This window comes from the organism of the source record quoted next, unplaced genomic scaffold, assembly GCF_019419815.1.
Source record: "Pyrus x bretschneideri cultivar Hongxiangsu unplaced genomic scaffold, Pyrus_bretschneideri_v1 Contig21, whole genome shotgun sequence".
NCBI classification, from domain to species: domain Eukaryota; kingdom Viridiplantae; phylum Streptophyta; class Magnoliopsida; order Rosales; family Rosaceae; genus Pyrus; species Pyrus x bretschneideri.
In genome coordinates this window covers 1,828,796-1,852,619 of record NW_025999513.1, presented here as the reverse complement: position 1 = coordinate 1,852,619, position 23,824 = coordinate 1,828,796, and the positions used below count along the sequence as shown (strand labels likewise).

Below are 23,824 nucleotides of genomic sequence, written 5' to 3'. Positions count from 1 at the left end.
ACGGCTTAAATGAATTTTGAAGGAGAGGTGCGGCTGCAAGGGTGTAGAACTAGGGTTTAAAAGCATGTGTTTTAAGTGCAACCCTAAGACAAAATTGCCCTCCCTTGCACGGCAAGGGACGGGAAGAAAATAAAAGGGCACGGCAAGGATGGATAAGGAGCCTAGGGTCTTCGTTTTGTGTCCTAAAGTACCTACAAGGTTTTCAAAGTGGCTAGAAAATACGGACGTTTAGATTAGGAAAGGTTACCAAAACGGGAAACTTAGGGTTAACTTTCCTAAAATAGGAAACCTTGTTTGAGTAAGATTCCTCGTTTTGGTAAGAATTCATCGTTGGAGTAGGATTTCGTCATTTCTTCAAGTCTTCAACTCATTCATTCCTCTTTCGCTCCAAAAGGCTCCAATTTTTATCTTCTTGCACACTTTGGCCTTGTAATCTGAAAATACACAAAAGTGGCCTTAAACACTAAAACAACTAAATAAACACAACATAAATGCACGAGAACAAGCTAATTAAGTCGCATGAATATGCTCCTATCAAATTCCCCCACACTTAACTTTTGCTAGTCCTCGAGCAAAACAAAACAACTAAAGTAAACAAAACGCAACAAAACAAACAAAACATAACCTAAACCTTCCAACGTTTGCCTCAGGGATTTCCAATGACACATGACATGTCAAAGATCATTACTCACATAGCTTTTAGTCTTCCTTCCCCTCAAGCACATACTTAATCATAGTCACCATTCACTAGTTCGCATTTAATCAATTAAAACACATTTTGAATGTAGTAACATGCCTTAGAGAATTCCCTCAATTCCTCACTAGTTATGCACTCAATTTTCACTCAGATTTTCTGACTACACACCATACACTAGTTATATGTGAGAAGATTGATGTAAACATTAAAAACTAGTACTCACATATGTTATAACCAAGAAAGCAATTTCTAGAGTAATTAAACGTGTTTGGATATGATCTCATGAATGGAATGCTACTACTTAGATGCGAGAACCAGTGACACCATATGCTCATACCAAATTCAAACTCCACAATTGAAATGCACAACACTCAAGATAGAAGTCAAGGGTTGTAACGGGGCTTGGGGTATTGGCTCACAAGGAAAGGTAGGGATACACAAAAGTTCTTTAAGCAATAGCAAGCAAAGTATTGAAATTAAGTCCTAGAATTCCCTTAGAATGCAAAAATCAACTTTTAGACAAATGGGGAAGATTCAAACAACTCTTAGGGCCTAATTCATTGTTTTGGGCCCTTACTTCAACAAACAATACTTTTCAACTCTTTTTCACTTCTTTTTTTTTTTTTTTTTTTTTTTTTTTAACCATGCGTATGGCACATAAACTCATATCAATAATCCTTCCCCCACACTTATTTTCTGCAACACATTAATCAAAAGGAATTCATTGCTTACTATGCCTCAAGAACAAGGGTAAGGATGGTCCTAATCTAGGCTAGGTGAGGATAATGCGGGTTAACAAAGAATATGGGCTAACACGGCTCAATGGGGTTAAACTTAAACACAAAATGAGTGAAGGGCACATGGCTGTTTGGCTTTGATGGTGGTCACTACACAACTTCATCTTGAATATGTGTTATGCAAATCAATGACATGCTTTGAATGAAATGGGCATGAGTTCTAGCATTTGGAACTAAGTGATGAAACGCCTTCTAAGTAGTAACCAAGCAAAGAATAATGAGATCATGCAACGACTTAGAAAACAATGATGCAAAGATTATAACTCTCCAAATAACGTTTAGGCTCAAGTCTCACAGGGATGTAGCGTTTGTTTAAGTTCCTTCCTTCAAGCATGTTACAAAAACTAATTTTTATCATTTGTGATTACATGTGAATTCATAAACTATAACTACAACTAAGCATAAACCAAAGAGTATATCAAACGTCCAACCATGTTTGTAACTTTCTTTAACCATCATGCAATTAAAAACCAAATCCTCAACATTGTGTTGGAAGGTGACCTACGACACAAACAACACACAAAAACAACTCTTTTTGGGTTTTTCAAAACAATTTTTCAAATTTTTATGGTATTTTCGGATTTTTAAGACAACACACTCTAAAACACTCTAAAATAGCTTAAAAACACTTAAAAACAGTGGGAAACAAGTTTAGACATGCTAGGTGGTAAAACCCTACGAATTTCATGCAAAACTATCTCAAAACAGAATGTTACCCCCCCACACTTAAACTAAACATTGTCCTCAATGTTTTAGACACAATTAAAAACATTACACAAAACATAAAGTAAGCAACAAAGGGAAGGGTTTAGGGACGCAAATCTGAGTGTGGAGCGATTCCCAAGTTCTTCCTTTGTTGATTGCATGGGTTGCCTCCCACGAAGCGCTTGCTTTAACGTCTTCCAGCCGGACGAAACCTTCTTCACTCCTTACTAGGGCCCACGGCTTCCAAGGGTATGTCATCCACGGCATGCTCCACAAAGGTGTCATAATAGGGCTTCAAACGATGCCCGTTCACCTTGAATTCATGTCCCGTTTTCAAGCTTTGGATTTGGACTGCACCATGAACAAAAACATTAGTAATAACAAATGGTCCAATCCACTTAGAACGTAACTTACCAGGAAACAAACGTAAACGGGAATTGAACAATAGCAGTTTCTGCCCAATTGAGAATGATTTCCCACGGATCATGTTGTCATGGAAAGCTTTGGTCTTTTGCTTGTAAATGCTTGCATTATCATACGCCTCGTGCCTTATCTCATCAAGCTCATTTAATTGCCATCTCCTTTGACTTCCTGCTTCATCGAGGTTCATGTTAAACTTCTTGATGGCCCAAAGTGCTTTGTGCTCCAATTCAACGGGAAGATGGCACGCCTTGCCATAGACAAGTCGAAAGGGTGACATCCCAATGGGAGTTTTGTACGCCGTACGATACGCCCAAAGTGCATCATCTAACCGTAAGCTCCAATCCTTCCTTGTTGGCCCAACAGTCTTCTCAAGTATTTGCTTGATCTCTCGGTTGGAAACCTCGGCTTGGCCATTCGTTTGAGGATGGTAAGGTGTAGAAACCTTATGGGTGACATGGTATTTCCTTAATAACGCTTCAATGGTCCGATTGCAAAAGTGTGACCCTCCATCATTAATGATCACTCGTGGCATTCCAAACCTTGCAAAAATGTTAGTTCTAATAAACTCTGCAACCACTTTAGAATCATTAGTCCGGGTGGCCTTGGCTTCCACCCATTTTGACACATAATCAACCGCAAGCAAAATATACATGAAACCATACGATGAAGGGAAGGGACCCATAAAATCAATACCCCAGACATCAAAAATTTCAACATTTAGGATAGAAACCTGCGGCATTTGGTCCTTTGCACTAATGCCACCCATTCTTTGGCATTTATCACATGTTAAGCAAAACGTTCTAGCATCCTTAAAAATACTAGGCCAATAAAATCCACATTGTAACACTTTGAGAGCCGTGCGTTGTGTGCCAAAGTGCCCTCCACATGCATATGTATAACAAAAACTCAAGATTGAATGACATTCAAAATCATGCACACAACGACGTATAATCTGATCGGGACAAAATTTCCATAAGTATGGATCATCCCACACATAAAACCGTGCATCATGCCTAAGTTTGTCACGTTGATGCCTATTGAACTCACTTGGAATACGTTTTGCCACCAAAAAATTAACTATATCGGCATACCAAGGTGTACTAACCTTTATGGACATCAATTGTTCATCGGGGAATGTCTCTGCAATGGGTAGGGGCTCCTCATTATGCACCATTCAGCTTAGGTGGTCAGCCACCACATTCTCCACGCCCTTCTTATCCCGAATCTCAATGTCAAACTCTTGTAAGAGCAAAAGCCATCGAATTAGTCTAGGCTTGGCCTCCTTCTTTGTGAGCAAATACTTGAGAGCTGCATGATCAGTAAAAATAATAACTTTAGTCCCAAGTAAGTATGACCGAAACTTATCTAATGCAAATACCACAGCAAGTAATTCTTTTTCAGTGGTTGAGTAATTTAATTGAGCATCATTTAATGTTCTAGATGCATAATAAATAACATGAGGTTGTTTGTCCTTTCGCTGCCCCAAAACAGCACCAATCGCATAGTCCGAAGCATCGCACATCAACTCGAATGGAAGGCTCCAATCTGGAGGTGTGATAATGGGAGCCGAAGTGAGAGCCTCCTTGAGGTGCTTGAAAGCCGTGGAGCATGCATCATCAAACTCAAACGCCACCTCCTTTTGCAGCAGTCGGCAGAGTGGCTGTGCAATCTTTGAGAAATCCTTAATGAACCGCCTATAAAAACCTGCATGACCAAGAAACGAACGAACCTCTCTAACCGAAGTTGGAGCGGGTAAGTGACGAACAAGGTCTACCTTAGATTTATCTACTTCAATGCCTTTTTCAGAAATAATATGTCCTAAAACAATACCTTGTTTAACCATGAAGTGACATTTTTCCCAATTAAGCACAAGATTTGTTTCAACACAACGGTTCAAAATCAAACTAAGATTACTCAAACAACCATCAAATGAATTACCAAACACACTGAAATCATCCATAAAAACCTCAATGATTTTCTCGACATAATCAGAAAATATGCTCATCATGCATCTTTGAAATGTAGCAGGTGCATTACATAAACCAAATGGCATGCGACGATAAGCAAATGTACCAAAGGGGCATGTAAAAGTAGTCTTTTCTTGATCATCCGGGGCAATAACAATTTGATTATAACCAGAATATCCATCAAGAAAACAATAAAATGAATGACCCGCTAACCTTTCCAACATTTGATCTAGGAACGGCAATGGGAAATGGTCTTTCCTCATGGTGGCGTTTATCTTCCTATAGTCTGTGCATACACGCCAACCGGTTTGGACTCGAGTGGGCACTAGCTCATTCTCCGCGTTCTCCACAACCGTCACTCCAAATTTCTTCGGCACACATTGGATCGGTGACACCCACTTACTATCCGAGATTGGATAGATAACTCCACAATCTAACAGCTTGATTATCTCCTTCTTCACAACTTCCATCATCGGAGGGTTAAGACGGCGTTGAGCCTCTCTAGTTGGTTTGGCCCCCTCCTCAAGAAATATGTGATGCATGCATGTAGCGGGACTAATACCTTTGATATCGGCCAACGTCCAACCTAGGGCAGATTTGAACTCCTTCAAAACACGCACTAGTTTCTCCTTTTCTTGTGCCGTGAGTGATGAAGAAATGATGGCCGGTAATGTCTCCTCTTCCCCCAAGAAAATGTACTTCAAATGGCCCGGTAATGGTTTGAGTTCAAGGATAGGTGCCTGAATTATAGATGGAAGCAATTTGTTAGTCGAAATGGGAATGGACTCACGGTTAGTATACTTACCATCAAGCTTAGGTGAGGACTCAAGGGTAGCCACAACTTCAAGTAATTCCTCACTAGGGGGCACGGCATGGAGTAGAGAATGTATGCCGTGGGCATGCATGCAATCTGCCCCCTTTGTTTTGAGTTCCATGCCTCGTGTAATGACTTTTTCAAGCGCATCGTCATTCAAATCGTCGAGATATCCCTGCGCCAAAGAGTCAATTATATCAATAGAAAAGCATGAATGGTCCTCACTAGGGTATTTAATGGAATCAGAAAGATTAAAATTAACAACTTCCCCATCGAATTCCATGGACAAAGTTCCACTATACACGTCAATCTTCGTCCGGGCCGTCTTCATGAATGGCCTTCCAAGTAGAATGGGCAGCGAAGGAGCATGGTCCGATTCATCCATTTCAAGGACATAGAAATCCGCCGGGAAGACCAAATGATTAACCTGTACAAGAACATCTTCCAAAACTCCCTTTGGATAGGCGTTAGATCTATCGGCCAATTGTATTATTACCCCATCATTTTTCAATGCTCCTAAGTTCATAGATGCATAAATGGAATATGGCATTACATTTATAGAAGCACCTAAATCAAGCATGGCAGATTCAAATCTAGTATTCCCAATGACACAAGGAATGGTAAAGCTACCTGGATCCTTGCATTTGGGCGGTAGTTTGCGTTGCAAGATGGCGGACACATTCTCACCTACCTTTACCACTTCCTTGGTCGACATCCTCTTCCTCGTGTTGCAAAGCTCCTTTAAGAACTTGGCATACCTCGGGACTTGCTTTATTGCATCCAACAAGGGTATGTTCACTTGAACTTTACGAAACGTCTCAAGGATGTCCTTTTCAGCTTCTTCTTTCTTCGTTTGCCTGAACCTACTACAAATTCGGCAATCTGCCCAATTTGTTTCTCAAGTTGATCCACCCTCTTATCTTGGTTTTGCATAGCCTTCGCTTGATCTTCCTGCCCATTAGACAACTTAGTTAGTATCTTAAGGAGTGCATCATTGTCAAGAGACGTACCTGAGGCACTTGGGCTGGATTGGGCTTGATTTTGGGGTGGGCCGTAGGGTTTGGGAAAGAACCCCGGGGGTTGTTGCCTAAAGCCTCCTTGATTCTGAGGTTGCTGGGAATCCCTCCACCTGAAATTTGGGTGGTCTCGCCACCCCGGATTATACGTGTTGGAATATGGATCATGTCTTGACTGATTTTGACTTTGAAACCCAATGGCATTCGCACTCTCCCATCCGCCATTCTCGATGAGTTGAGGACACTTTTCGGAGGCATGTCCTTGGATAGAACATACGCCACATACCACAGGTCCTTGTATCTTCATTCCCTCGGCCATCTTGGGCAGCCGTGGGGTATTGAATGCACAAGGGTGCGGCATTATCCAAACCTGAGGCGGAAAGCTCCTTGAGTGTTCGGTTGTCCACCGCCATGCCTTGGACTTCTTCAAATATCCTTGCCGTGGGTTCCTCAAAGATCCCTGCCGTGGATTCTTCTTCCTCTTCTAGGCCTTGTTCGTCAAGCTCAGGTTCCGGGCTTGGCGGATTTGATTCGTGATGCTTCTTCCTTCGCCTCAAAGTCCTCTCAAAGTCACTGTCAAAGTCCGAGATACGCTCACGAATCGGTTGAGAACTCCGAGTCATGCACTAGTACATAAAACAAGAAAAACAAAACAAAATCAGAAACTTCAACAAAATAAATAAATAATCAGAAAGTAAACAATCCAAGGGATTAGCAAAGTTGCTAATCCCCGGCAACGGCGCCAAAAATTTGATGCGAACTAAGTAAGCACACAAATTAAAACCTTCTTGTGACAATTGTAGTAAAGATGCAAGTAGGGATCGTTCTAGACCGGGGATTAGGAGGGCTTACTAAATCACTTGGACACTGACTCAAAAACGTAAAACAAACGTTAAAAACACTAAACTAGACTCAAAGAATGCAAAACTAAACAATAAAAACACTCAAACAAATCAAGAGACTCAAAGAATACAAAACACTTATAAACACAAATTAAGACACTTTCTAACTAAATTAGACACTAAGGTAAAGGGGGATTGTGGTTTTGACGAGATTAAACTAAATACACAAATTGTAATTTAAAGGCAGAATTTAAATATGAATGTGATGAAATATGGAATGAATGCTAGCTAGAAGGTTCTTCTCCACACATGTCACACTTGCATACACTTTGATTTTCAGTTGGTCTTTCGATAAATTATGAAACTCAACGCCCCAAATTAACCGTGAATTGCACTAATTAACCCTCAGTTTTTCCACAAGTTATTAAGTTGGATGATTGCATACGACAACCCAAAACATTCCCTACAAGTTCCCTACATGAATTGCATAATAGAGATACAAGCAAGAATCATTAAGTTCTATGAAAAACATAAGCATTGACGAAGCATTCGTTACTATGAATTGCATGAAACTTATGCTAAGAATTCATTCAACGCGATCGTTTTCAAGCGACCTTCACTACTTGTGATTATAAGATTGTAACATTAGGTGAAACTCCCTCATAATCTAGCATCATATTCATGCATGAAAACTAAGCGTGCACTCTCAATCAACATACACAAATAAGTTATCAATCAAATAGATGAACGATTGAATCCACAACTTATGAAATTCCAACCGAAAGTAATCAATTCATATTGCAAGCATAAACATGGTTTCGAATCACCCCCTAGCTAACTAGGGGGATTTAGCCTCTCATGTTCACAAAAAGAGAATTACAAATGAATTTAAACATAAAGCACAAAGGAATGATTACACCTAAAACGCCCAACGAATCCACGTGAATTTCGGCGCGTCCAAGCTCCTCTTTTTCCTTTCTTCTTGCTGCGGCAGTGAGGTTTTTGGGAATTTCTGGATGTTGTTTTGGGTTGGGGACGGATTTAGGAAGGTTTGGTGGTGCGGCAAGGATATGGGGTGGTGTTGGAAAGTTTGGAAGGTGGCTGGGAAGGTGGAGGAAGCTGCGGCAGAGAAGAAAAACTGGGTTGGTGTTGCGGCTGGATGGGGAAAATGGAAAGGTTATGTTGGGTATGGATTAGAATATGGGAGATAATGGAGTGAATAGCCTAGGGTTATGGGATTTGGCTGCAATGGCTGGGGACAAACACGGCAGAGAAGGAATTAAAATATATGGTGCTGCGGCTGTGTTGTTTTGTAGGAGAATTTGGGAGGTTAGTCACGGCTTAGGATGTGGCAGATGTCTTGCGGCTGTTATGAATTCTAGGAATATGGTGGCTGCTGCCTAGGGAAAGAATGGGATGATACGGTTTTTAAAGAATGAATCAGGGAGAATGGAGAGAATGATAGAAAAATGTAAATGGTGGCTGCCGCTATTTTTTAATTCCTTAGGGTTATGGTGCGGATTGGAGTGTAACAGGTTATCAAGGTGGCTGCATGATAGAGTTAGGGTGAATGATAGTGCACGGATTAGAGATGAAGGGCTGATGGAATGCACGGCTTAAATGAATTTTGAAGGAGAGGTGCGGCTGCAAGGGTGTAGAACTAGGGTTTAATAGCATGTGTTTTAAGTGCAACCCTAAGACAAAATTGCCCTCCCTTGCACGGCAAGGGACGGGAAGAAAATAAAAGGGCACGGCAAGGATGGATAAGGAGCCTAGGGTCTTCGTTTTGTGTCCTAAAGTACCTACAAGGTCTTCAAAGTGGCTAGAAAATACGGACGTTTAGATTAGGAAAGGTTACCAAAACGGGAAACTTAGGGTTAACTTTCCTAAAATAGGAAACCTTGTTTGAGTAAGATTCCTCGTTTTGGTAAGAATTCATCGTTGGAGTAGGATTTCGTCATTTCTTCAAGTCTTCAACTCATTCATTCCTCTTTCACTCCAAAAGGCTCCAATTTGCATCTTCTTGCACACTTTGGCCTTGTAATCTGAAAATACACAAAAGTGGCCTTAAACACTAAAACAACTAAATAAACACAACATAAATGCACGAGAACAAGCTAATTAAGTCGCATGAATATGCTCCTATCAATTGCGTTCACCGAAATTTCAATGTCTACATACACTTTGAATAAAAACTTTTCAGGACTTCTAAAAAGTCTATAATAATTTAGTGGTATTCAATTATGATTTCTTGTGAGTCTACAAAATTTCACATGTTTTAAAAGATTTAAAAAACTCATGGATTTTGAGTGATTTAATAGTAACTTTTTTGACATAGCAAGTCTAACATATCCCCTTAAGATTTTGATGGATTTCATTTCTAATGATATTTTCTACCATTCACGATTATGCAATGACTATCGTTATCACCACCTTCCACCACCATGTCGCCACCCCAACACCACCACTCTCATCTCCTCCAACACCCCAACACCACCCCGCCATCACAATCACCACTCCTACTATTATCACTTCCACATAGACACCAATTTTACTAACACCATCTTCCAAACAATCATCACGTGTTATTCCACCACCATCGCTGCAACCACCACCTCATAAGACTACTATATCATGGTCATGATCACTATTTCATTAATGAAAACTCATCTAGAATAAAGCTCATTTAAATTGGTCAGTAAAAAGTCCATGACAATCCAACGGATTAATTTTATTGCCATGTGTTGTCAGTCTTGCCTTCAGTCAAGAAAATAGTGCTCTGCTCTCCAACGGAGCTAGAAATTTATGGCACTAGGACACAACAAAATTATCAAAAATTGTACCTTTCATTTATAGTTCTACATAGGTGTTTGCCTTTCTTTGCATGAACATATGTTTGGGGTCAGCACCGAGAGGAAGAAATTCACACCATTGGTGTCATAGTCACCTATCGACCCCACCCTTTCTTTCTTTCTTATCTTCAAGAGCCTATTATCCTTTATTTTGGAATCTATTTTCAGCTAGGCAATGCTATTATGTTGATCCGTCTTTGTGGAACATGGTTAATTTTGTGTTCTCATTTGCCCTTATGGACACATTGATACATCACACTAATTACGTCACAAAGATATCACGTCACTAACTAACGTGAATCACTGAATATAAAGGACAAAATATAAGAAATATAACTTCAAAACAGGAACTCTTAGCCCTAAAGATAAACCCTACCCGCATCCTTGTCTTTGGCCTCGTGGTCCACGTTAATCTTTCTTGATCTCTCACTTCTTTTTCTCTCTCCAATTCCATTCGAGCAGAGTCTTTCTGGTTGTAATCGCTCTCTTGCTTTGTTGATGAGAATTTCATGATTGTGATCATGATCATGATCATGACTTTGAAATGTGTGATCTTTTGAATTGCTTTAAAGATCACATTTTTTATATGTGTTCTTGATTATATTCTTAATGAAATTTCTTTTTATCTAAAAGAATGTGAATCACGAAATAAATTGTCATCATTTACGAACTGTCACTTTTTGTAAATTAATTTGAGCCTAGGAAGAATCTGGCATAATTAATACTTAATTTTGATAAGCAATGCAAGTTGGTACATTTATATTTGCATCCAGGATTGTGATTCACACACCCATTTATGTTCATATACAACAGTCAAAAATATAAATTTTCATTTTACACAAAACACCTATCTAACCTTCAAAACATGTAAGGGTAAATGCATTTTGCATCCTTAAGTTTGAATGCAATTGCAATCTTATATATCATCTTTAAAACATTATAATTCATACGCAAACTTATAATTATGTAGTAATGTCTTACGTCCGTTATTCATTATGTTTTTTGAACTGTTAAATGATGTCTTGGCTATAATAAACTCATATTTATGCTGATGTGGCATTTTAGAAGACTTGAAATAGGGAATTTCATGCCCATATCCAGCTACCAGGGTTGGACTCTGGTACATGGCGCTCTGGGTAAGACAATTCTGGTAGTGGTGCCCAGATGTTAGCACTAGCTTCTCCCTGAATTTTGCTTCCGTTGAAAATATCTTGGCGGTGGCGAGTTGCCTGATAATTGGAGGCTCGGAGAATGTGTTATATTTGGTGGCTAGAACTGGCTTTGCACTGGAAGATGCCAGAAGAAAATCGAAGAAGAAAATCAGAAGTACCCGTCCGAATATTCACGTTCCTAGTGCTTTTTACAAAAGCCTGTCATCATCCGAAAATAGGTATTTTAGCAAAATGTTTATTAAAATTGGTATAATTTCTTACTTTGATTCTTGACAATAAAAATAGATAGAAGTGGTCCATAAGTTTGTGCACCGTCAATATCCTCGTTAATTAGAAGATTGGTTTGACAAAAATACCTTAAAAATGTGATCGTTCATATGACAATTTAACAAGAATATTAACAAATTTTTCATGGAATGACTAAAATAATTTACGGTGGACAAACTTGTGGACCACTCATATCGATTTTCATTATTAGTTACCAAAATGAGAAGTTATATCAATCTCAATACTATTTTAGCTAAAAAGTCACAGAAATTATTCACATGCCTCTTAAAACATAACGATCCTAGAAGTGTCGTTTTTCTATAGAGCTGGGCCACACCTATCTGCTAGTAGATGAACATGGTTATAAATAGAGGCACTGGGCAGCAATGAACTTCACGGAACAGCCCACTAGCCCTTGCTCATAAGCCATCCTTCTGTGTTCTTCCTTCAGCTTTTTTCCCCAGAGTTAAGCCAGTAAGCCATTTTCCATCAACCATGCCAGGAATAGCACAAAATGTGGGGAGCAAGGTGACCTCGGCGGTCACCACCACTGCTCAGCACATTAAGGGTGAGCTCAGCCTCTTCACTATGTCCGACAACGAAATATTAGAGCTCATCTATGCAACCCACGTCCATGAGGACAACTCCTTTGATGTTGATTCTCTCTTCCTTGTCACTGAAAACATCATCAAGCATTCGACCCAGATCGTTGATAGCATTGTGCAGGTATGAGATGTGTAACATCCCTATGTTCTTCCGCTAATTAAAAGAGAAATGTTAACTACATTCGCTTAAACGCTTAATACACGAGGATAGCACTTGCTTAAGAAGCTCAGAATAGTCTGTGTGTTTATATTGGGAAGACTGTTAGTTAGAGTGAAACGTAAGCCAGGGTCTGTTAACTTCAATTGCCTACCCGACAATAACTAGCATTGCTCTTAATTGCGATGGCTGTGCTAGATTCCCTTGCATTTATTAAAAATAATACTATGGCACTCGATATTTCAGTTGGTTTTGTCCTGAAAATTGGTAGAGATGAAGTGGGTAAGGGACATTTTGTTTGAGTACTTGACAAATAGATCCAACGATTAAGTAGTCATTTTCAGTCCGATCTGAGGCAGCAAATTAACCTAAAGGGGCCCTGGTTCCCAACACTAACGATTTGCAATTTGACAGCTTTTTTGGGGGCATGCTCGAAAAATACAAAAATTATATTGAAAATAGGATAGTTCTGAATTTTTAACCGTTAGGTCTTAATTTTTGTCCAAATATCTTACGGTTAAAAATTTAGAATATCCGATACTCCGGAGCAGTATAGAAGATCCCCTAAAAGCATTGTCAAATCGGGAGTTATTGCACTAAACCAAAAGAAGGAAATAATTAACGTGATCTAGAGTCATAGTTCTAAAATATGTTACTGCAAAATATGTAGAATGAGAGTACCACTCAATACATATAGCTTGTTTTATTAGCACCTCACGTTTTGTTCAAATTATTAGAACACTGAATTTTTGCATCATTAAAAAAAATTTTGAAAACTATTTTATGTCTCTAACTTTTTATTAGAAAATATTCCTTTTCCGTTAATGAAATGTAGAGAATTTTTTGTAATAATTTTATCAGAACACTTTTCTAATAATTAAACTTAACTTTTTACCTTAGGAAAAAATTAATTTGGGAATGTAGAGACTGTTCTTAGAAATTTGTTTTAGATAAAAACATGGTAAATGTTCCACCTCATAACTTCAAACGAGCTAAATTTTTTCAAAACAGAATGAGTTTAGAGCCTTTTAGTACGTTAAGGTAAACGACTACAAGATTTACAGTACTAAAAACACAGAGGTTGATATGTTCTACTTTTAAGATACCCAGCCTACCACAAAAGTACTCATCAGCGTAGACATTATTTGAAGTGGACAAGTTGTTTCACCTTGATGTTTTCTTTTGATTTAACTTCTTTGGCACCTTTTTCTTCTTAGGTTACAATACAGCTCTTGAACGCTGACATCTGGATATTTCATTCTCCTATTGATATTGATAATGATGTGCCTCTGGACCTCTTTAAATTTATTATTTGACAGAAGGGCCACGTACAATTTTCTTTGTTGGTAAATCGGACACGTATAAATTAGAAGCTTGAAAATGATTTTATTAATAATAATCCTCACTACAATTAGAAGTTTTAAAGATTTGGAATCCAAATCATTATCAAAAAGAAAAAAACCAAATGTATAATATTACTTCTTTCTCCAACAATATATGGTTTCTTTTTGGGACTAATCCAACAATATCAGATTAATGAAGTGATTAGAAGTAAGAAATATCTTGCAATTATATTACTGTGCTGAGTTTAATTTGAAGTATCAGCAAACTTCCAAATGGTGAATAATTACTAGTGACTTGTTGCAGGGCACCCAAGTACATGTTGAAACCATTGATGGGAACCCCCCCAAAGCCACCTTCAGTTCTCCATTGTGCACTCTCAAGTCCATTGGCTGTGAGGTCATTATTTACAATATCGCATGACAAATTGATTAATTCTTAATTTTCCTTTTATTTTTCCAAAAAAAACAAAATAAAAATAAAAATATCTTATAGTGCCTATAAAAAATCACGGGTTTAATTATCTGCAATTTCTTTCAGATGTCATGCAAGCCACCAGGTGAAGAAATTGCCCACGAATCAACCTTGGCAACACTCAACAAGCTCTCAACTTATTCATGGGAAGCCAAGGCAGTGTTGGCCCTTGCAGCATTTGCTTTGGAATATGGAGAGTTCTGGCTCCTTGCCCAAACTCAACGAAGCGACCTACTTGCCAAGTCCGTCGCAATCCTCAAGAGAGTGCCAGTCCTTCTCAAGCCCGCGGACCTCCAGAAGCGCAGGCAAGCTGTTGTCGAGCTCAACGTCCTGATCAAGACCACATTGCAAGTGATTGAGTGCATCTTTGAGCTTGAGAAGCTTTCTGCTTATGATCCAAAGGATGTGCCAGCATTGGCAATTGCAATGGATCACATACCGGTCAATGTCTATTGGTCTATCATAACTATTTTTTCTTGTGCAACTAAGATCACCCTTCTAACCAGTGATGAGTAAGTTCTTTATTTCCAAGCCAATTACCATGTAAGTATATATTTATTATCAATACAATTTTAAAACAAGTAATATTTATCTGAGTTGGTTTCCTGCGTTGTAGAGAGAAGCCATATGATTTGTCTCAATTTGCTCAAAAAATGCACTACATCCTCAACAAGCTTAAGATACAATTGTTAAGCTGCAAAAAACAGATAGGTGAGTACTTGCACTGTTGTACACGTACATGTTACACTTGATATGCATTGCTGAAAACTAAGTGTTTTCTGTGTAAAACAGAGGAGGCGGAGACCTACCGGAAGCTGAGGAAACTTTTTCAGACCCCTGCCGAAGTTATGGAGGTTTTCAAGGCCTTGATTTTCACTAAGGATACCGTGCAGCCAATTATTGATGGTTCGACTGGCAAAACGGTTTGCTCTCATAGCACGTTACTACTTTTTGATAAATTTCACTATTACCGTTTGTAGTGTATGTAGCTAATTAATGTAATCATTGTCCGTAATTTTTCAAACAGGTTAGCATTGAAGTGCTGAGGAGGAGGTATGTGCTTTTGTTCATTTCCACCCTTGACATTTCTGATGATGACATTTCGGTTATCAAACCAGTTTATGAGGGGACAAAGAAAGACGATAAGTATAAGATTGTGTGGATCCCTATTGTGGAGCAATGGACTGATGACCTACGAAAGAAGTTCGAGGTCTTGTGGGCCAAGATGCCATGGTACACTGTGCAGTATTTTGCGCCTGTAGCCGGCATCAGATTCATCAAGGAGGAGTGGCACTTCAAGGGCAAGCCAGCTGTGGTAGTGATGAACCCGCAAGGCAAGGTGGAAAATACGAATGCTCTCCACTTGATTCGGATTCATGGAATGAAGGCATTTCCTTTTCATAAGGGAATTGAAGATACTCTCACAAATGACAAAGAATGGATCACTCCCATTGTGAATGATATTCACCCAACCATACAGACCTGGGTAATGAATCCAATTCACTTTTCACAATTCCACAGCATTACAGCACCAATTTTAATTCAAATTTGTGGGTATAATTTTTATTTCTTCGTTCGAACAGATCAAAGAGGAGAAGTACATCTTCTTCTATGGAGGCAAAGACAATGACTGGATCGAGCAGATCACAAAGAAAGCAACTACCATTGCTAATGACCCCTTCATCAAGGAATTGAAGATCAATATTGAGCTATTTTGTGTTGGCAAGAGCCCTGAAGGCGAAGATGACCTTGGAATTCTCGGGAGATTTTGGAATGGAATTGAGAGCTTGTTCTTCACCAAAGTCAATAAGCAAACTGACACTGTGACCAAAGAAGTCCAGAAGCTGCTTTCCTACAAAAATGAGGTTGGATGGGCTGTGCTTACTAAAGGGTCCACTGTGGTGGCGAGTGGCCATGGCTTCACAATCTTGAAGGTCCTCAACGACTTCGACAAATGGAAGAACTCCATAAAGGAGAAGGGCTTTGAATTCTCGTTCAAAGCATACTACGAGGAGGTGATTCAGACTATGAGGCCCTGCTGCCGCCTTGACATCCCGAGCGTTGCTGGAAAGGTCCCGGAGACCATGAACTGCCCAGAGTGTCCTCGCACCATGGAGACATTCGTGAGCTACAAGTGCTGCCACACTGATTCTCCCATGAACGCGCATCATTGAAGGGTTTGCTGTTTTGAGTCTATGAGGTCATCTTATGACTATAGTATGAAGTTATGAACTTATGCGTTGTGTTTGTGTGGTACGTAGTGTCGTCCTTGGGACTTGAGTAATGGGTATTTTCATTATTATGTAATCTGATGATGCCTACCAATCTGAGTGGTGAGTGGTGAGTGTTGTGTGATGTGTACGTATGTCTTATGATGCAATGTTATGTTTTAAGTTTTATGTTTCGGTAGCACTTTTCGCCCTCGATATCATGCATATTTCTTTGAATTTATTATATTGACATGATCAATCAACCTGGTAAATCCAAGCATGATTTTATTTGGTGGTTTTCATTTTTTAGAGACGAATGTAAATATAACATAGAATTGGGTTCTATTATTTAGCAAAATGGGTGCAATCCTTACTTACAGGGAACAACTGAAAAAGGTCATAAGACCGACGATCAGTCCTCCTAATTAAGAATAAAACTCATCTAACCCAATAGCAATTAGCCAAGATTGAGCAACCTTCTTATGCGTGAGCCTTGAGCCATATTTAATTGATCATCACCTCTTTAATACAAGTAGAGTATCTCGGACATAAATGGGGAAGAAAAGACAAATAAAAAATGTTGTTGAATTTTATTTTAATCAAACGATTGTAAGAGGTAGTCTTTAACTTGGAGTCGTGTAGGAAAGTGTTTGACCTTATCTGCAACTCTAGAGAGACATTAGTTACTTGCTTGGGCACCCTACGGCTGAGCTGTGGCGGGGTAGTCGACCACCCCCTCTGAGAGGGGAGTGGTGGTCTGCTGATGGCCCTAGTGTTATACTAAGGTCCTTGGTTGATAAATTGGTCGTTGACCTTGATTGTTGTGAGCTTTATGTTATTTTTTGTTGGGCTAATCTACTCTGCCTATTAAGTTTAGATAATGATATGCTCATGCTATCAAGCTAGTTTTGTCAGTCCAATGTTACGATCTACATGACACGATCTGATTAGACGTGGTTATTTATGCTTCCACTTATATCACTGGAGATGTTTTAATACTTTGAGGCCATGTCGTCAATTGTGAAGTACTAGTACACAAACCTAACCCAACTTCTTTAGTGGTTAACGTTTCAGATAAGAAGTTTTGATCCATGTAAAACACGAGACTTTCAATTGTAATTCCTATTGGTGCACAATGGATATATCACGGATAATGTTAGGAATGCCAAATTTTTAAATCAAATTTGTAAACTAAATAACATGTCATCAGTAAGAAATAAGCACATTAGTCAGCACTTAATTACTAATCTAGTCATCCACAACCACATCATTCAGTTTGCAAAGCTGGTTTAAAAAATTTGATCTTCCTAGAATTACCGATATATCACTGCGAATATGATAAAGGCTTGGCAGTAAATTGGCAATATAAACATCGAATTATTGCTTTTTAATTTGTGTCCTTTGATATTCTTCGATTCATTCAATCCAACGACTGAAAATTGAGGTGTATGAAAAATAAAAAAGTGTGGATAGCACACCCCAAAACAAAATTTTAACAAAAAATAAAGACACCCAATGAACATTTTCAACCATATGAACCAAAAAATTAAGGCACAGGCCATGTCTCTTGGGTCTTGTCCACATGACTTTCGTCCGTTTAAAATACTCAACCAAATGTTTTTGTCATTTTCAATGATTGATTTTATCCTTAGAGTTAAGAATCAATAGGTGTTGGATAAATTAAAATCCAATGAAGCCATTTTTTATTAATTTTCTGATAAGGTTTGATCATTTGACCAACATCAACAGCAACAACAATAAAGTCTTATCCCATTAAGGGAGATTAACTTTATGAATCTTAAAACATCATTGTGCTCGGTTTTATGCTTGTCTTTTGTTAGATTCAACTGATCCAAATCTTTTCTTGAAGTCTCTTTCCAAGTCTTCGATCATATGACCAAACAACAAAAAAAGTCCATGTTTGTTGAATGATCATGGAAAGCCTGCCTGAAAATACAGTGATGACCGAGGAGTTTTCTAACTAGTTATTACCGATGATGAGCAAGAGAAACACATGGAGATGGAGGATAGGGATGAGGGTGAAGGTAGTGAACGGACCAGCCTTTTCGTCAGGTTTCAATCATGAAGCTCATTTTTGCAGTTAATTACCTTGTTCCTGAGAGACGCCAGCTTTAATGTTCATGCTCTATTCATAGTCAAAAAATAAATGACAATATTATTGGGCAAGTTTTTTTTTTTCTCTTTGAGTAGAGTGATACCATTAGTGGGTTAAATAGTTAACTTAATTATTAAGGAGGAGGAAATTTGATAAGAATCGAACCCGTATTAAGTGCATTGACATGATTTCTTTCCGGCACTACGATAAATAACCCTTTGTAGTTGTCATTGCCTCCCTCCAACCGTAATATTATATTCCTTGTTCTTCTTTCATCTGTAGCAAGAGGGAAAAACTTGATTATATTCCTTGTTCTTCTTTATCATAAACGATATTACTATATATTATAAGCCATAATCTTAAGAGGAGTCCCGGGAAAAGTTAAACTCGAACTACATTGGATTGATGAGTGACACATTACCTTGATTTTTCTTGCGACTCCAGTGACATTTTATGTATATATACTCGAAAATTAGAAGAAAAATAAACATGATCTTATTTGTCAACAAACAGGAAAAAGAATACAAAGAAGCCCTGGAAAGCTTCAACAAAAAAAACAAAACAAAGAAAAGGCTCAATAGGCTAAAACACTCTTTTAATTGATTTAACAATAGGCTAATAGGATTAACTAAATCATTAGAGACCGTAACAATGAGAATGTCTAAAAATTAAAGTTCTTCTTGACTATTCTTGAACCCCAGGTGAACAAAAACATTTTCAAGAAATCTGTTCAGGAAAATATAGAAACCCATGAGGCAATTCAATCGTCTGGGATAACACACATTTACCTGGACTCCAACCTTAAGCCAACATTTTTCTGTTCTGTAGCATCCACCACACCGAACACATTTCTCGGTAGGGGAATATAACGCTTCTCCTTGTGAGACCTAATTTTCACTTGGAAGGTAACAGATACAAAACATTAATCAGTACACAGAACACCACAAATAACAGAATTGTCGAACACGTTATGCTCAAGGGAAATTATTGTAACAAAATTCAAACTGATAGCAATCGCGTCCGTGGATACCAATGATTTTTCTTTTAATTACTTGACAGGTCCAATCCCAACTTGTGTCATTTTCCTAAAGATGTTCCAATTTCTCAAAATCTTAAATCCAACTACATTTCTCAATCCCCAAATGGCCACATATGAGAAACCAAAACAAAGCCTTGAAGGGGGAAGAAGAAAGAAAAAAGAAAACAGAAGAAAGGTACAGTTCGGCTCCTACAGCAATGATTTACCTTTTGTTTTGGCAAAAGTTTCCATTTTGTTAGAGGTTTAGGCACTGGTAGCTGTAGAAAACAATAGAATATGTCATTGGCAGTCCGACATCATGCTTAAGAACACAATAGTAACAACTAAATCAGTTACAGAAAATACCATTTTAGTCAACCAATTTACATGATAGGAACCGTAAATTGGCAACACAAAAGATTAAAGCAGCAACGATTTCTGGAAGCTCCAAAAAGGGCCCACCAATGCAATTGTCACGTACAAAGATTGCCTTTACGATGGAAGTTCGATCGTGGAAGGTTAAAATTTGAAGGTAAGGATTACAATTAGAAGCTCACATTGAGAGAGAGCCTTCCATTGATAAATAACACGCAGGAATAGAGAAGGCACATCAAACCTCAAATTTCGCTAAAACCCGGGAAAAGACACATCAACTCAAGGTATTCCAACACATCCTTGGCAGGGTATGGATTTTCTTTGTCCTCTTCGTCATAACCTTACGTGCCAAAACAACCAAGCCCAACAAATTAACGAACTAATTTTTCTGATTCAATAATAGCATACATATTATCAAATAATCAATCAATAATTCACATATCATTAAGGGTTAAACAAATAGATGAAGACTGAAAAACACATTTAATATATCCTTGCATTTCTATTTGAATTCAGAGTACATGGAAATCACATCAACAAATCAAAGCCCTAAATTTTTATCATCCTGAACTGGAAAAATCTGTAAAATCTAAAATTTTTCGCCGCATCAAAATAATTACAAATTAAACCCCTATTCTCTTGGCTGATAATCAAAACCAAATTAGTAAATTACTCAGTTAAAAGCCTTTTTTCAATAAAAGCTCGGAAGGCAAGCCTAAGTCCCTAATAATCCAAAATCACGTCAAATGGAGGAAAGTGATGTATCAGAATCGAATACTCATATACGAATAGAAAATTTTATCCTTAATTTATCTAATTATAGAAATAAAAAAATTAAAAAAAATTAGATCAAGAAAACCAAGAGCCAGATACAATTTTGATGCAAAAAAGCAAAGTTAGAATACCAAGAGCTAGATTATGCTATTAAATCAAAGAAAACTAAGATGCAATGGAATATATACAAATCTAATCCAAGAATGCAAACCAAAACCCTTACTTTCTGAGAGAAATTGGGATAGAACATCGTAGAGAGAAAGCAAGAGGAGAGATATACCTAACTCTGGCTGGAATTGCTGGCGATGAATGTTTGAAGAGAAAAGCTTTACCTTTCACTTGCTTTTGATTCCTGTAGCCACAACATACACATCGCTTGTGACAGTTTCCAAAGGGAATTCCGAATTCAAAATTTAACAATCTAAACCATAATTTTTTTTTTTTTTTTTGAGAAGATAAACCATAATTAACTCACAATTTAGTTCCACCAAAATGATAGACATACCAAAATACCAAACTGTCAACAGACTAACAAAAGTAAATATGAACCCTCCCCAGAAATAGCCCAATGGTAGGAGTATGTAGTCCGACTATGCTGAACTAAAAAAGAAAAAAAATTCAAGTGATCGAAGCTAATCTAGAGTTTTCTCCGCTCCCAAATACAACAAGAATCAGAACATACGTCGTCAATTTCAAGAAATTCACAGAAAGAGAGAAAGAAAGGGATAAATGATAGGATTAAAAGCACACCACAAATCATCACACAAATGTCCTATTGATTTTCTTTATTAACACTAAGATTTGTCAATTGTAGCATATGAAAATAAGGGTCTTTCCCGCAAAAGATTGTTTTATCTATCTACTTAAAATGTCACAAAAACTGGGCTGCTGTCCCTACTGGCCAGCCACCGAAACATAATTATTAAACCGACTTACACTTATCTAAAGTCTACGAAATTTTATATGCAAACACTAGACACACAGAGCTACACTCACACAATTTTTGGAATTTTTGGAGTTGATTTGCTATTTAAATTAAATAGAACAAAAACAGATTTTTAAGTAGTTCACAAATTAAGAAAAACGAGTTAGGGGAATTATTATCCACCAGCAAATAATCATACAAATTAACATGTTATGTTTCATTCAAATTCCTTTTATTTCCGGATGAAGATGCTTAAGTTGGCTCAATGTTAGAACTCAACCTATTACTCTTTCTTATGTAGTATGTTAAGAGAATGATGTTTTCAACTTAACGTAGTCCCTCGCATGCAATCTAGAATAGCATGTTCATAGATTTAACAATTGGAAATCATTAAGAACGAAAAGAGTTTGAGTTATCACAAGGTATCGTAAGTACTGGCGTTGTCTTACTTATCCTAGAAATTGGTTCACATGTTAATCGCAATTAACAAGTACTACTCTAGAACATATGTAGGTCCTCATTTGACAAGGGCAGGCACACACATGTTCATAGCATTAGAATCCTAGATATGCTTACTAAGTATGCATCCGTAGAAAACACATAAAGAATTCATCAATGAGACAAGTAGTGAACCAATTTTCATCCATTCATAAAAGTAATTCAAACGAAATGTCATAACAAACTTGCAATCATATTGGGGGCTTCAAACAGCCCCTAACTACTAAAAATTTAGTTACACAATCCTTAAGTTAAAACAAAAGATAGACATGAGTTTGAGAAAATAGAACCGAAAGAAATCGCTTGAGGCTTTTTCTTTTTCCTTCACCAACACTACTTTTAAACCAATTCTTGCTGCATCATTTTCTTCTCCTTAACTCACCCACTAATAGACATTTAGTGATGACAATAATTGAGAGGAAATGGTAAAACAATTGTAACTCCTTGGGTAGCCATTATGCCAATTACTCCCACTTAATCCTCATCTTTAATTCCATTTCCTCTGATATTTGAATAGGTGTCAGCTGGTTTGTTCTTGATTGCATCAGTTTTGGCTGCTAGATTTATTGGATTTATTGCTTTCAATGCTTTCTTATTAGTTATAAACTGCTCAGCCTCTTGGGAACCTTTCAGTGTTAAAACGGCCATAACTTCTTCTAGAAAAATGATATTAACAATCCGCGAAATGCTCCAGAAAATAGACATCCGTAGCTTTCCAAGCACATAAGGCTCATTCTCTAATTCATTCTGAGCTGTCCGCAACTTGCTTCCAATGTCAGCTGACCTGCACAGGCAGTTTTGACGAATTTGTTACTTAAAATTTCACTTGTGCTATTTTTCTTTTCTTTACCTGACAAATCCTACAAAACAAAAAAACAAAGTAACTAGCTCAAAAATATAAGGAACTAAGTAAGAAAAGACAAGTGAATTTGATGTAAAATTTATATAAATATGAGCTTATCAATAAGAGTAGTCCAAACCTTAGATCGACTAGCCTCGATCCTCTAGATTCCCTCATTGTCGTAGCAAAAATCAACAAAAGCATATATGCAATGACATTTTATCAGCCACTGGTTGGACTGTGTTTATTACCTGCCATAAACGGAGAAACAGTTTGGTATAAGAATCTGATAAGAATCTCATTCCAGAAAACTTCTTCAGTCCAAGCCTAAACAACTGCAAGCAAAAAAATCCCCAAGATACATACTTTCATCCAAATCATCCACCGCCATTAACAAAACCACACCCTATATCTTCCTTCAACTAAGATTAAAAGAGTGAACTTATCACCCAAATACAATAGGTAGATTAACGAATATGAGTTAAAAAATGGAGGAAAGCAACAAAACCAATCAAACAACGAATTGTCAATAGAATAAAATAACAAATCTAGATATCTTAATCAAAGTTTTGTTTGTTTGTTTGTTTGTTTGTTTTTTTTTTTTTTTTTTTTTGTAAAATGACGACTTAAATGTCGCTCAACATTGTTTCTAATCACAACTCCCTCTCTACCCGTAAAGCATGGTTGTCTTAGCCAAACATACATTTTGATCACGCAGAATAGAGATGGAGATGTTGTCTTCTAACAACCGAAATGGAAGTTCAAAATATTATTGAATCATCAAATGTTGAAATTACCAATTCATAACACCATTAAGGAAAATGATATTTCTGAAATGTCATGAAAGCTCAAACAACCGCACTCAATAGACGTGTTCCCATTTAAGAGAACAAGATACGAAAATCATTTTCAGTGCAGACAATGAAGGATGGTTTGAG

General features: G+C 37.7%; 1 protein-coding gene and 1 long non-coding RNA gene across 2 annotated transcripts; one reads left to right on the top strand and one right to left on the bottom strand.

The window, feature by feature from the left end:
* The first annotated feature begins 11,960 nt into the window (after window positions 1-11,960).
* LOC125477436 (protein SIEVE ELEMENT OCCLUSION B-like) lies at window positions 11,961-16,537 on the top strand. Its single transcript, XM_048584540.1, has 7 exons — window positions 11,961-12,278; window positions 13,962-14,054; window positions 14,196-14,641; window positions 14,746-14,840; window positions 14,922-15,052; window positions 15,157-15,615; window positions 15,713-16,537. The coding sequence occupies exons 1-7, from the start codon at window positions 12,048-12,050 to the stop codon at window positions 16,301-16,303; spliced, it is 2,046 nt and encodes a 681-aa protein (XP_048440497.1). The 5' UTR covers window positions 11,961-12,047; the 3' UTR covers window positions 16,304-16,537.
* Window positions 16,538-18,019: 1,482 nt separating this feature from the next.
* Window positions 18,020-19,827, bottom strand: LOC125477442. The gene is made up of 4 exons (XR_007258511.1): window positions 19,701-19,827; window positions 19,244-19,352; window positions 18,621-18,731; window positions 18,020-18,485 (listed from the first exon to the last, which is right to left on the bottom strand). It is a non-coding gene; the product is annotated as an uncharacterized LOC125477442 (long non-coding RNA).
* Window positions 19,828-23,824: the final 3,997 nt, after the last annotated feature.